The sequence below is a fragment of the Cydia fagiglandana genome, chromosome 27 (assembly GCF_963556715.1).
Source record: "Cydia fagiglandana chromosome 27, ilCydFagi1.1, whole genome shotgun sequence".
In the NCBI taxonomy this organism is placed as follows: Eukaryota; Metazoa; Arthropoda; class Insecta; order Lepidoptera; family Tortricidae; genus Cydia; species Cydia fagiglandana.
Genome location: NC_085958.1, coordinates 5317852 through 5333804, shown reverse-complemented (window position 1 = coordinate 5333804; position 15953 = coordinate 5317852). Strand labels below are relative to the sequence as shown.

The 15953-nt window shown below is 37.0% G+C and overlaps 1 protein-coding gene across 2 annotated transcripts in view; it reads right to left on the bottom strand.

Moving 5' to 3' along the window:
* The window catches only part of LOC134677883 (synaptotagmin-7), an 836427-nt gene that overhangs the window by 598069 nt on the left and 222405 nt on the right, over positions 1-15953 (bottom strand). For both annotated transcript variants that reach the window (XM_063536318.1, XM_063536319.1), the window contains exon 2: positions 5217-5365. In XM_063536318.1, the coding sequence (XP_063392388.1) occupies positions 5217-5359 (143 nt within the window). In that variant the 5' untranslated portion in view covers positions 5360-5365. The remainder of the gene's footprint in view (positions 1-5216; positions 5366-15953) is intronic.

Sequence of the window (15953 nt, the reverse complement as noted above, 5' to 3'; positions counted from 1 at the left end):
CCAGCGTATTAGCATCGCTATACAGCGGGGGAATACGGCCAGTCTTCTGGGCACCTTGCCCGTTGACGGCGATCTAGGGCAAATTTTTTATCTATAGTTTTGTAAGTTTTATTATGTTTGTTTGTTTATTTCTTAGTTTTTATCAATAAATGCATACCAAAAATATATATTCATTGAAAAAAAATCAAAGTAAAATTTTGGTTTTAATTAATATGGATTTCAGCAAAGTAACGCCTGAATCTATTCACTATATTCGTGGAAATCGCAATGTAAATTAAAAAATATAAATCATACAAAATATCCAAATTTAACACTGGTGCTCAATAAATAATATTTACTTACTTGGCCAGCCAAGTTGAGGACAACTTCATCATTTTTTTTTCTAGATTTCAGAAAATTAAGTTTGAAAATTATTTCATATCTTAAATGTTGAATTTTGTGTTGTAAGTGGCACCCAGGAAGTTGTCGCCCTTGGTCCATTACATGTGGCGTAAATTTTTAACTCTAGTCATACTTCTAAAGCTAGCTTCTAGCTTGTTGCCCCCTAGTATCCACAGCAAAAAGCCAGATTCAATACATCATCATCATCATTAACTTAAGAGTTACGGCGTGATTCGGGAAATGAATTAGAGATGCGCTAGATATGAAATAGTAAAGATATGTGACGTTCCACGTCAAAAGGTACCATTTCCCCGGCTGAATATTTGAGCGGCGTTAATAATAGCGTAAGCGCCAGCTGCCATAAGGTACCTTTTGCCGTGGAATGTCACATATCTTTACTATTTCATATCTAGTGCATCTCTAATTCATTTCCCGAATCGCACCGTTATTCTCTTGTCGGTGGAGTATTTTCCAGCTTTCCCTATCTTGCGCCAGCTCTTTGACTTTTTGATACGACACGACCCCTACTTTTTCTTTCACTGGCTCTAAAATGCTAAGTTTTCCTCAAGCCCCGCTTGCGTCCTATCCGCCCCTCCAGGATGAGTAATAGTTATTTGTACAACAAGAGATCAAAGTTTGATATTTCTTCGAGTGCTTATTTTGAGTCCCGTGCAAGCGAAAGATTCTATAATAGATTCACGAGGGTAGCGAGTGAATCTAATTTAGAGTCTTGAGCGTAGTAAGGGATTCAAAAGCGCACGAGATGTAAATAACTTTGATCTCGTGTAGTACACAAAATTTTTCACCCTAAGCAGTGAGAACATACCTAGAGGGACAGAGATAATAGAACCCAAGTATATCGAACTTGTATTAGACCCCGCATATTGAAATGACATTTGACTATAAAGGTCACTTGAATGACATTTTGTCTCACTCAGTGAGCAAAATGCGATTTTGCTCACTCATTTTGTATCATTCAGTGAGCAAAATGCGATTTTGCTCACTGAGTGAGACAAAATGACTCAGTGAGCAAAATCGCATTTTGCTCACTGTTTGAAGCAAAGTACCCTTGTTCGAGCTGCTGAGGTGAAAAATAAAATAAAACTCAGCCTCTATTTTCTAAAATCCTTTTAACAGAAACTACTATTTATTACGCCCGAAAGATAAAAGGTACCTATGAGTATAATTCACATTATCGATCCAACGTAAGCCTCATGCATATAATATGAGACCCAAAATACGCGGGTACGAAACAATGGATATACTTAAGTCCGCTGCATACCATATATTCGAGGATAATTGACCTTAATCATATTGTTTATATGGTTTTATATCATGCCGTGATATGAATATGATGAAATATTAATAATACGGGGAACGGCGAGAGTAGGAGGGCCGAAATGTTTACATTTGTAGCATTGATAATAAATAATAATAAATAAATAATTATTATAGGACATTTTTACACAAATTGACAAAGCCCCACGGTAAGCTCAAGAAAGCTTGTGTTGTGGGTGCTCAGACAACGATACATGTAGTATATAAATACTTAAATACGTAGAAAACAACCATGACTCAGGAACATATATATATGTATCATCATACAAATAAATACCCTTACCAGGATTCTAACCCAGGACCATCGGCTTCATAGGCAGGGTCACTACCCACTAGGCCAGAACAGTCGTCATATTGATGTTATTTTAAATGAATTTTTCAAATATACTTTATGTATATTAATGTGAATGTAATAATGCATTCTAAATGTAAATATGTGTGAGGAAAAACTCGATATAAATGTTTTTTTTGTTACTTTTATTTTCAAATTTGGACAGGTATTACCAAAATACCTAAATGAATAAATAATAGCTTTGAATAGCAATGGGAAACGAATTGGTTAGGTATGTTTTTAGGTACAGTCAAGGAATTTAAATTCCGACCCATTTCGTACTTTGTCACAGTGACAACCGTATGAGGTCTCTAGCGGCTTTCATATTGATTGTCACTGTGACAAAGTACGAAATGGGTCGGAATTTAAATTCCTTGACTGTACATAGAGAATAATATAGGTAATTTGCCAGACATAAACAGATAACTGTTTCTTTTCACATCGGTAGAAGGGTAGCATAAAAGAATAAAAGTTAGGGCGAATTTCTTTTCATGCGTGCAAAACTTTTTATTACTTTTTAGTTAGAAAGTAATATTATTATGTAGGTAAACATCTACTTGCAGGATGTAGTGCATAATTATTCTCCATCGTTATCTTATCTTATCTTATTGTTTTCGGGGGCCCTTACGGATACACTTCAACCCATAGGGATCTTTTGTGCAATTGCCCTCTAGAAAAGATCCGTCAACTACTCAAGAGCTTTTCCCACCATATCCATGTGTTGGATGATGGAGCTCATGGGTAGCGTTTTAAAGTCCTTTGGTTCCAGGTATCCTGCTCCAAAGTCCTTCATTCTTTGTCTGGCGAGGGCGTGACATTCACACATTAAGTGTTTCACTGTCACGAACGTGTGTTGCTATTTTAGTCAGTCTCGATACAAAAAGTACGGAGGTTGAGTGAAGTAGCATGACTAATACGAACGTTTCCGAGAAAATACGATGGAAAACAATTATGCACTACATCTGTACCTACATAACCGCCTAAGACCCAAGATCCTACCTATAGTTCTTATTCAGTTCGATGAAATTTAAATCATATTCAATCGGAATAGAGACGCATTTGTTTTGATTCGTTAAATTTTCAAACAATACCAAAATCAACTCTATTTCCTTCACTATAGGTTCAAATTCCAGTGACAGGTTCTGGATTTTCCATGTACGGCTGGGCCTTACAAGGAATCATTCAGCTCCGTTTCATTCACGATCGATGACATCTGAAGATCAACCGAGTTGTTTTTGGGCGAATGAGTTCGTAACATATATGAGTGCACATGGTTATGATCGTTCAAATGTAGTGAATAGACCGGAATAACTGTCACAGACCTTGTTTATTGATTTAGAATAGAATAGAATAGAATAAAAATACATTTATTTATGACAAACAAACACAGATGACAAGATCATGTTGACAAATATACAATGTATAACATTTAGTGAAAAATGCCATAAAAGGGTCACAACTCAGCATGTAGCTGGCAAAGCCAGCGCTGTTCTTCCATTAAACCAACCCAAAAATCATTATACTTATTATATAGTTTGTTATTTTAGCATTAGAAAGAACTTCGCAGAAGTAAGCTTGTGGTTCCAAATCCGACACTTATAGCGGTTATAATTTGAAGAAAATTATATGTATTGACCGTGCTACATTAGATAATTCAATAATTATTAACTATTAAAGGGCCTGATAAAAACTGCACGCTTGCTTCTGTGGAGTTCTGTCTAATGCTAAAAAAACGAACTATAGGACATATCTACATATAGTATGTATCTTTTAGGTATTTAAATGAAAGTAAACAAACAATTTGTAAATTTTCGGGTAGTTATAACATTTATTGGTTAACTAACCAAATACAAAAAACCGCCTGGATCAGTCACTGAACGACCTGACTCATACATCATACATCCGTGTAATCTTTTTTGCATAAGCAGCCATTTGAGGGTAGATTTAGTTTAATTTTATTTAAATACCTAAAGATACAGAGTATAGGTACACAAATTGAGTAAGCTCAAGAAGGCTTGTGTTATGGCTGTGGCCGTTGTAATGGGCCAATTTTATTCGAGTTTTAGTTATGCGATCTGATTCCGATAATCGAATGACCTGACGGTGTCAAAAGTAAAGTTTTTGGTTGAAGCAGGCGTGGCTCACTCCACGATTTCGTCGCTTTGCAAGGCTACAAGTACATCCGTTCCACACCAATTTTGATGTCTAGACATAAGCCGCGCGTGGCGCTGTCGCCACCTAGCGGCCATATCTGTCCCGATCGTAACAGACGCGTTTTTTTAGAGAGTGAGTCTTCTGTACCTAGTACTATTATTTATTCTGTGGTTGAAGAAATGGATTCAACTAACATTGCAAGTTAAATAAAAGTAAGTAAAAAGGCAGCTTTAAGTATATAGTGAAAGTAAATACTAAGTTCAGTATTTTCAAGTCTTCAGTGACCGCTAGCCTAGCAAGGTACTTACCAACTTACAAACTTAGCATCCGACTTAAGTTGGCCGTTTGACAACTTGATACTTACTAGGTAAGTTACTGGAGTTTGGACTACTACTTAGTTGCGGTGTTTTCAAATATGGATATTATAGATACTAGGTTGATTGATACAGTCAGCAGCAGAAGTTGCTAAGCGGGCCAGGTATTCAAAATGATCTTGACGCAACTTTATTGTTAAGAGAAGAGCGTGTCGAGGTAATTTTGAACACTTGGCCCGCTTAGCAACTTCTGCTGCTGACTGTACTTATTGATATTTCAGTCTAAGACCCGCTAGGCGAGTTCTCTGTTCGTTCTGTCGTAGGCGCTTTTCGCTACATACGGGTTTTGTGAAACGCTACGATTCATAATATGTTGAACACATGTACTGCCAGCGACTCGCCCACCGAGGGTTCCGTACTTTTTAGTATTTATTTCTGTTGCCGCTATAACAGCAAATACTAAAAACAAAATAAAATAAAGATTTAAGTGGGGCTCCCATACAACAAACGTGATTTTTGACCGAAGTTAAGCAACGTCGGGCGGGGTCAGTACTTGGATGGGTGACCGTTTTTTTTTTGCCTTTTTTTGCATTATGGTACGGAACCCTTCGTGCGCGAGTCCGACTCGCACTTGCCCGGTTTTTACCCTTTGGATACGGAACCCTAACAACTAAATAATTTCATAGGATTACACTTACCTAATGGCGCAGCTCGTGCCGTCCTCATCGTCCTCTCTCTTTCTCCTCCGCCGCCGCATATACAAGTACGCGGCGAGTGCGAAAAGGACGGCTATAGCGCCGCAGCTCAGTATCACCACCAACACCACATCACGTTTCTTCATTGTGAACTGAAACAAAAAATTTTTTTTGTTAAATTTTAAATTTTTGATACCAGCTTTTGTCGCGGACTGTACGTCATAACTTCATAGAAGTTTGACGTTTAAAATAACACTTTCACTGCGTGTGCAATCAAAATCGTTGCACACTTATATTGGTGTAATGGCGCCCAACGTGGGGCCAAAATCGAAACATTAAAATACATTGCAAAATAATAAAAGCTTGTAAAAAGTACTTTTAATTTTTTTCATATGCGGTCCTAACTTAATTTTCACATTTTTTTAAAAATGCTTCCAGAAAATTTAGTATTTTTTTTATATTCCAGAAGCCCGGAAGAGGGAAGAACTACAAATTAGGGTACGCCAACAATTTATGTAAAATTACAAGGAAACCTTTGAGAATTTCACTAACGGCACACAATTTGGCTTACATCCAAAATTCTACACTAATCCTCAAAAGGACGTAAACGCCACGTTATTCCAGACAACATACGCTCTTTTATAAAACAAAATTGACGTGCGCTTGCTGTGTTGCATACAAAGTTAGATACTGCGTCCGCTTGAGGGCTTATTTCAGTACAAATAAAGTTGAAATTACCTTAATAACTCGTTGCAACCTAGATTCACATGCAAATTTACATAATGCGAATGCGTTAGATCTTAAGCAGTTGGATTATAGTTTAAATTGGATCAGCCGTGTGTGCTGCATACGATGAATGCATACGGTAGGAATTCAATTTAGCGAAACAGTTGGTTTAGGCGCTAAACCGTTAATAATGAGTGGTGCTTAATGTTTGCGTTTATAGTTGTCAAGTTCACCCAATTTGCCGAAAGATGGCGCTGTAAAAACTATAGAAATTTCTACATCGCGCTAACGGTTTTTTCATTCCACGTCGATGGCAAACAAGTATACGGCTTGTCTGATGGTAAGCGATCAACGTAGCATATGAATGCCTGCAGCTCCAGGGGTGTGTGCGCGTTGCCGACCCTTTAAAAACCTGTACATTCCTTTTCTGCAGTTGCCATCTGAACATCGATTGGCGGCGACGGAGGCGGCAACCATACCTAACCATGGAGCGAGACACAGCGATTGGACCTTTAGTTCCCAGGCTCCCACAGAATGGTCGCCGCCGCCGCCGCCAGACGCGCAATGTCATGCCCAATCAGTCAGATTTTTTTTAACATTTTTACCATAAAAACTTTGTTACTTGCCTCCTAGCTGGTGGGAAGGAATAACTGAGTTATTTTTGATAGACCCAATTATTTCCCGCGTCGGCAAAAAGTTAAAATGTGTTATATACTTAAAAATTTTGTACCACAACTTTTAACTTTTATTATTTAATAAAAAAAGTTTGTATTAAAAACATTTTACTTAAAAAACAGGAAAACATCGTGAAGAGACCGGAGTAATCCCAATAAGGCCTAGTTTACCCTCTGGGTAGGAAGGTCAGATGGCAGTCGCTTTCGTAAAAACTAGTGCCTACGCCAATTCTCGGGGTTGGTTGCCAAGCGGACCCCAGGCTCCCATGAGCCGTGGCGAAATGCCGGAATAACGCGAGGAAGATGACTTTATTTAAATTAAAGTCGAATATTTTACGAAATTCGATCGAGATTCTTTAAAGACGTATGTAACTACGTATAAGATGAATAAAGTCAATAATGAAAAAGGAGAAAAACGTGCCTCAAAAATCATTCTCGGATAGATGGCGCTACACACCTTTGCCCTATGCTACTAGATGGCGTAGGCGACACTGTTTCATATTTAACAATTTTAACACATAATCAGTGAAAGACCATGGTCGAAATGATATAAAAATAATAAAATCATTTATCCATATATATATTTTTTGATAGTTGTATTCATTTTCATTTTGAGTTTTAATCGTATGTCGATAGATGGCAGTAAATTTACTGTGACTACAAAATTTACTATAACAGGATCTCTATACTATTTATTATCTTTGGTAAAGCTTTTCAATAATAAATGCAAGGCACGGCGTGCATCTAGAAAATGCATCCGTACGGTAATGGAAATATGAGAGTATGAGGTTGAACAAATTCCTAGCGTATTACTATACTACTTCCTACTATAGATTAGCTTGAAATAATTTATAATGTAATTTCATATTATGAAATAAATACAGGTTGTTTGGTACATCGTTTGCGTCGCGTTCAGTACCGGTAGTGCAGCTGCGGTTAGAAATGGAATGTTACCATTAGGTGTATAGAGTCAGACCTAGAAAAGTCTGCAGCGATTTTGATAGCCCACGCAGAGCAAATGTTATTTATACGTCAGAATTTGATAGAAGTTTGACGTTTAAAATAACACTTTCACTGCGTGGGCTAACAAAATCGCTGCAGACTTTTCTTGGTATAACTATAATTTGTTAAGGTTTTGTATCTTGGAAACGGCTCTAACGATTTTGATGAAATTTGCTATATTGGGATTCTCGGGGGCGAAAAATCGATCCAGCTAGATTTCATCTCTGGGATAAAGCTCATATTGAGTTCTTATATCTTTTCCGAGCAATGCCTGGTCTCCCAGATATAATAATAATAAAAAAGCTTTCACGTCACCATCCCCCATGATGAGAATCTCGTGAAGACCGAGAAGGACAAGTCCAGCAAGTATCTCGACTTAGCTCACGAGATAACCGCCATGTGGGATGTTGACTCGACGATCATTGTTCCTATAGTCGTGTCAGCGAACGTTCTCATAGCGAAGAGTCTCGACCAACACCTAGAGAGACTCTCGCTAGGTGGTTGGATCAAGGGTCAGATGCAGAAGGCGGTAATTTTGGACACGGCGCGTATAGTACGTCGGTTCCTCACTCTGCGGCCCTGACCACCGGCAGCCTGGGCCCTGCCCCGCTGCCGGCGGCAGCCTAGGTTAGGTTTTTTTTATAATGTGTTTATATGTATTTTTTATTGTTTTGTAAGTGTTTTTATATTTTACTTTTATTGAATATAAATATAAACCCTAGCCTAAGAAGAATGATGAATAAAGAGAATAATAAAAAGCTTGTAGTAAACATCATTTCTTCACAACATCTTGCAAACGCAATATTTATTTCATCGTACTCCGCGTTATATTAAAATACACAGCTGCCAACGTCTGCCTCTGGGCATATTGATTTCAAGATAATAATGAAAATGTTGGGTTATGAACTGAAAATATTGACAAGCTTATTTTTCCATTATGAAATTTAATCTTATAAAATTAAACGAGCATTTCTTGTTTATATGTATATTTATTTATATAGGGTGCATTGGGGTAAATGCGAAGGCGGGGTAATTTCGAAACTGGCAAATATCTACTAAACTAGAAACACTTTCTACTGTAACAACATTACGCAAGATGCCACGTAAGCGTGTTGCGTGTTGCTAAAGTATAAACCGTTTCTAGTTTAGTTACATATTTGCCAGTTTTGGAATTACCCCGCCTACGCATTTACCCCAATGCACCCTACTCCTAGGATCTCGGAGTCAGGGTTTTTAACTGCTTTAAACGAGAAAAAATAGATAGAGTGCTCACTTCACACATCAGTGTTGATACCAAAACGATTAATATTTTCGCAGGCGACATCTAGTATCGAGTAGCGGAATTATCAGTACCGCTACTTGATACTAGAATTCTCTAGTGTCGCGACTCACGAAAATTGTATTGAACAACGATTTACAAGTAATATTTAAAGCTTTCGCTTTTAATAGGATTTGATAATAGACTTCCGGTTAATCCAGTTATACCTATAATATTAGAAGATAATAGTTGCGCATTAGACTTTTTGGCCGTCGGAACATCTATTGTCAAGTAGCAGTACTGATAATTTTGCTACTCGATGCTAGATGTCGACTACAAAAATAATAGTTTTTTTTTTTATAGTAGTTTTGGTACTAAAACTGATGTACCTATGGAGTGAGCATTCTATGTGTTTTTGAAGTGAAAACTTCTTTAGCGGCGCTGTGCACTTTTTGTGATGTGGAAAAATGTTAAACTCGCGAGAGCGTAAGACCAAAAAGAATAGATAGTATAGAGGGGTCCTGTCATTGTCAATTTTGTAGTCACGGTACATTTACTGCCATCTATCAGCGAAATGATATACATGGAAGTATTCTGTCCGCTCAATTATGACCCAACGCAAACTACCCCGCGATAGGCGGTACTTACAAACTGCTCGATTGGCAATCTCAGTACGCGACCGAGATGACAGTCAGTGACAAATGGCTAAATTGATTTATAAAAACAACGTTTTTGTATTAAAAATATATTCATGTGTCGTGAAGTGGTGCAGAAGTTATTTTAGTTCATACCAAGGACAATGGAATCACTTTTCACTTGTAGTAAACAGATAACTTCAGTAAAATTTGGAAAAAACATGAAGATTTGTTTTCAATACTACCGTGCTAAGCTAAAACGTAACAACTGCATACGACTTTCATAACAACATACGACTTTTTAAATTGCGAGGATAATAGGGATGGTGTTATGCCAAATGAAGTAGACTATTTTATTAACTTGTGTTTGGTTTAGGTATTTTCTATATAATTATAAATAAATTCCTTCTTACAGATTTGTATTTTCCTTTTTTATTTCATGAGATGGAGCTATAAAAAACTACCTAGTTCTTTCAAATTAATAATCAAATTTGGTATTGCCATTTTACATTACTTTCCATTCAGATTCCCACAAGATGCTATTCGCAGAGAACTATGGAAAAAAGCGTCCAATTAGAGAGACATGAAATTGAGTGGATGCCTGGCAAGATATCTAGAATGGTGTACTTTCGTTTGGGCCAAATACATTTCGCCAAATTTCACTTCCCAACAAACTTATCGCAATAATTTCATTTCCCAAAGAAACCTTTAGCAAAGTTACACTTCGCATATAATTTATTTGGTCAAATTATCATTTGGCATGATTTTACTTTGTCAAATGTTATTAGGACAAAAACTTATTTAGCAAACGTTTTTTATTGTCTAATATTATATTCCAAAAAGACATGCTGCGCCGACCCCAAGTGAATGGAACAAGGGCAAGAGAATGATGATTATATTACAATGAAGTATTTGAACAAATTAAATTATAATTATAATTATTTATTATTTTTCAGTTGATGATTATATTCCAAAAAGATGTTTGGTCAAAATTGTCACTTCGCAAATTTGACAAATAAGCATATCTATTTAAAGTAATTTTTGTTATGTTAATATAGGTACGTTAAATTCTACGTAATTTGGGTGGGTTGGGTTAGGTTTGAACTGCGATCCTCACAAAACGGAACCACTATCAGAAAAGTGGGTTAGGTTAGGTTAGAACTGTGACCCTCACAGAATCGAAATGCTATTAGAAAAGTGGGTTAGGTTAGAACTGCCGTCCATACAGAAACGAAATACTGTGTACTAGAAAAAGGTCATCGAAGTGGATTAATTAATTTAATAGAATAACGAGATGTAAAAAAAATTGCATGTTATTTTAGACTAAAATGTGGTTTAAAAATTGGTAGTTATTTACAATTTTTGGGTTACAATTATTACTTTGGTGTTATTTGCTTTAATAGAATAGCAAGATGTAGCAAATTTGGTTATCATTTTATATTAAAATGGAGTTTTAATTTTAGTGATCATTTACTACATATTTTTGAGGAATGTTTTTTTTGACGTTACATTTTACTATGTACATATATGTAATGATCAGCTAAATACCAGACAAATAAATTCCGCAGCCTCCTCTCTATTGGTACCTATGTAAATTGTATGCCGTGCAATATTTTGGGACATGTAAGTTATGCTTAATGATACATTTGACTAAATAATATTTGGTAAAATGAAACTTGTCCAAGTAATTATTTGCTAAACAATAACTTGCCAAAAAAGACTATTGCTAACTGAAAATATGCGATAAGTTGTTTTGCCGAACATTTTTTTGGGAAATGATAATTTGGGAAACATAGTTTGGGATGTGATACTTTGGGAAACGTTTTTGGGCCATTCGTTAGTAAACCATCTAGAATATGTTCTATTCATGAGATATAACCCGTGAGATAATCATACCCGGTCTCCTATATGTAGATACATTTTTCCTATCATGCTTTCACTGAATTAATTTAACAAATGCACACAGAAAAGAGCGGCAAATTTAGAAAATGTAAGCGCGCAAACGGCTGTGGTCCCATACAAAATTTTCATTTTGCACCTTTTTCTACTGACAAACTTGCTTGACCGGCTATATACATATAAAATATTCTGAACTGAAAGTGGGGATTTATTGTGACTCCGCCTGTTCAAATATTTTTGACCCGATTCTTGTACCCATGTAAATTTTGCAGACTGTATAGCCAGTCCGATTTCTAAGCTCAAGTTCGCCATACATTTACTGTGGCGTACTTGATCTTAGAAAAACGGACAGACTATACCTGAACGTGACTTCGCACTGCCATACAGATACATAATAAAATATACAAAATACTTATTATAGCGGAATACATTTATACAACAATGATATATATTTACTTATGTTGAGTTAGTCTGTCATGTCATAACAACATTTTAACTAGTTATCTTTTAATCTGCATTAAATTATTATACGTGAATTATTTGACTGGTTCTTCAATGTATCGCATAAACCTATCCCTGTCCAAGTCATATTCTAATCAAATATGAACCGCGAACTCTAAGCGGCCAGTACGTACAGCAAGAAGGTTATTAGCGGATTAATGTCGCTGATTGGTAGTTATTGACATTATATGCATTTCATCTACACTTAGCTATGTACCATTAGAGTAATAAAGATGACTCTTATTTTGTTTACCAGCTTTGATTACAGGCTCTGTAAACGCGTCGTTCTATTTGAATGTAGGCGTAATTGTGTGTGTGTGCTAATTTGGCCCGAGAATTTGAACGGTAATGTTCCTAAAGGCGGTTTCCATACTAAATATATGCGTTCACTGCCATCTATCGACACACGATTAAAACTTAAAATAAAATTGAAAATGTATAAAATAATCAAAATATGTTTACGGATAAATGATTCTTAATTTTTATTGTTCCCTACTGACCCATGTTCTTTCACCGATGTGTTAAAATTGTCAAATACCAAACGGTGTCGTTAACGCCATCTAGCCGAGAATAGTAAAAAGGTAATGGCGCCATCTATTCGAGAACGACTTTTCCTTGGCCGTTAGAGGCACGTTTTTTTCTTAGACTTTATTTATCTTATACGGAGTTATATATATCTCTGGTAAGACGTAAGACGCTTCGTAAGAGTGACATTCCATTTCCAACTGCAGCTGCAATACTGTTCATTTTACTATGGAAACGCGTCGCTGTCATTGTCAATTTCCATAGAAAATGAACAGTATTGCAGCTGCAGTTGGAAATGGAATGTCACTTTAAGACGGACACGTGACCTGATCGAAAAACTGTTACAATGTCATTGAGTTTTCACTTCTGCCGGCACTCCTGGAGTGCAACCGGTTTTTTTTCTCTATGGCTTAATTCGCTTTCTTTACTCTCCAAAAGGGCCCCAAATTTTTATGCGCCCAAGGGCCCAGCATAGTTTAAGACGGCCCTGAACACAAGGAGTATTATATCGACGGTGGAAAGGAGAAACCCTTAAGCGACATTTTATGAATTGTTCAGGAGAACGTTTTAAAGTTTTATTTGTGGAAAAAACCGGGCAAGTGCGAGTCGGACTCGCGCACGAAGGGTTCCGTACCATAATGCAAAAAAAAAGCAAAAAAAGCGGTCACCCATCCAAGTACTGACCACTCCCGACGTTGTTTAACTTTGGTCAGAAATCACGTTTGTTGTATGGGAGCCCCATTTAAATCTTTATTTTATTCTGTTTTTAGTATTTGTTGTTATAGCGGCAACAGAAATACATCATCTGTGAAAATTTCAACTGTCTAGCTATCACGGTTCGTGAGATACAGCCTAGTGACAGACGGACGGACGGACGGACAGCGAAGTCTTAGTAATATGGTCCCGTTTTACCCTTTGGGTACGGAACCCTAAAAAATCGTATCTTTTTTGTAGCCATTTTAGACTTGTGTTCTATGCACGTATTGTGTCAAATTTTAATAACATAAACAGTGAACAAGTGTGCTGGCAAGCCTCCAGCGGCCATTACGCGCCATTTCCGGTTCCGGTCGACGCTAATTTGTACTAATGACCAACAAATTGTTCATACAAATAATATTTTAGTGCTTAGTAAATGTTTAGATTATTATGAACTTCTATGGTACCATAGGAAATTATATCTAAGTAATTGACTTTTGTTGTTTTTTTTTTGTTGATAATTTATTAAATTTAATACTATAACGAGAGAACCTTCATTTTTTGCATTAAGAATGCAGTAAAATCATCATTATGTACAGGCCTAGGCAGAGCGCTGCGCGCTGGTGGCCTAGCGGTAAGAGCGTGCGACTTGCAATCCGGAGGTCGCGGGTTCAAACCCCGGCTCGTACCAATGAGTTTTTCGGAACTTATGTACGAAATATCATTTGATATTTACCAGTCGCTTTTCGGTGAAGGAAAACATCGTGAGGAAACCTGCATACATCTGCGAAGAAATTCAAAGGTGTATGTGAAGTCCCCAATCCGCATTGGGCTAGCGTGGGGACTATAGCCCAAGCCCTCTCGCGCTCGAGAGGAGGCCTGTGCCCAGCAGTAGGACGTATATAGGCTGAGATGATGATGATGATGGTGATGTACAGGCCTAGCGATTGTAACCAATTCCTAGAAAATATGCCTTCAACTTTGTACCGACTTTATTTACTGACTTTTAAAACCATCATTACGCATGACCGATTCACCCTTGGCCGTTTTTATAAACAAAGCGGCCCCTTGTTTACAAACGAGTGATTAATTACTCTGATCGCTCAAATAAACCATTAAACAAACATTATATAAACAATAATTATCTTCTTGAAGCGCTGGTGGCCTAGCGGTAAGAGCGTGCGACTTGCAATCCGGAGGTCGCGGGTTCAAACCCCGGCTCGTACCAATGAGTTTTTCGGAACTTATGTACGAAATATCATTTGATATTTACCAGTCGCTTTTCGGTGAAGGAAAACATCGTGAGGAAACCTGCATACATCTGCGAAGAAATTCAAAGGTGTATGTGAAGTCCCCAATCCGCATTGGGCTAGCGTGGGGACTATAGCCCAAGCCCTCTCGCGCTCGAGAGGAGGCCTGTGCCCAGCAGTGGGACGTATATAGGCTGAGATGATGATGATGATGATGAATTATCTTACCGAAGCAATTTATTGACCCAAAAAAAACAACTCAATAAAAGCTGGCCGATACTACCGGTGACCACAGAGCTGGCAGCTTTCTCTCGCAACGCTTTAGTATTGCCATTCAGCGAGGGAATGCTGCCAGCATCTTTGGCACATTGCCGCGGGGGCCTTTTTTAGATTTACTTTAATTTAGATTAGTTAATTTTTAATTTTAGGTAGTTTTTAATTTTAGTCTTTATGTTTAGTTTTTAATATTTTTGATGTTACTTATTATACTGTATTATTTTTGCTGAATAAATGAAACTAAAGTAATAATGAAATGAAATGAAATGAAAACATTTATTTTCAGGCAACTATTGGCCCATAGATAAATACCTTAAAACTAGCATACATATTAATACAAAATATATCTTAAAACTAAAAACACAATTATGGTTGCGTGGCAGTTCGCAACCCCGCAGTGTCAGGGAGCCGGCCGCGGAACCGCCGGAACTTGACACCCTTCGGCCAAAACTCCTCCTTGGTGAAGGCATATACTACTAACATGACACTAATACTAATACTCCTACTAATACACTAACTAATATACTAATACTAATACTAATACTAATAATGGCATATACTACTAGCATGACACTAATACTAATACGACTACTAATACACTAACTAATATACTAATACTAATACTAATAATGGCATATACTACTAACATGACACTAATACTAATACTAATGGCATATGACTAAGGAGCATATAATTCAGCGATGCCCTCTTCAGTCATACTCGGGACCACCAGAAGACCTAATTGTCTAATTGTAATGTTTGTCTATCTAATTTTCAGTCTCCCCTCATCTACTCGAAGGTTAGCTGGAAGAGATCCCTTACAGGGATAAGTTCGCCTTTGTACCTTTATTTCTGTAAATATTATGTAAACCTGTGTTGTGTGCAATAAAGTGATTACTACTACAACTAAGACCTGCTGCGCCTAACACCCGATGCAATAGCGTGGCTAAACGCACTGAATATTGACATTTAATTTAATTTTTAATTGTAATGTAATTTATATTTCGTGGCATTTATATAACTGTCCATTTTTGCATAAGCCATACGATTAAAAAAAATAATGGCATAGGTACCTTCAGATCCACAGCGCAGGCTTCGTCATCACACAGATAGCTCATCCACCTCCGGTTTCGTCAAAATAAAATGTATACTTTCACATATGTTATCCGCAACACGCATCGTCAAATTTAAAAGGAAATTGGTCATTACAAAACACATAATAATAAGCCATAAACCTATCCTAATCCGGTAAGTACCCGGCACAAACGTGCTCAAAATTTTCTTATCATTATTATGTT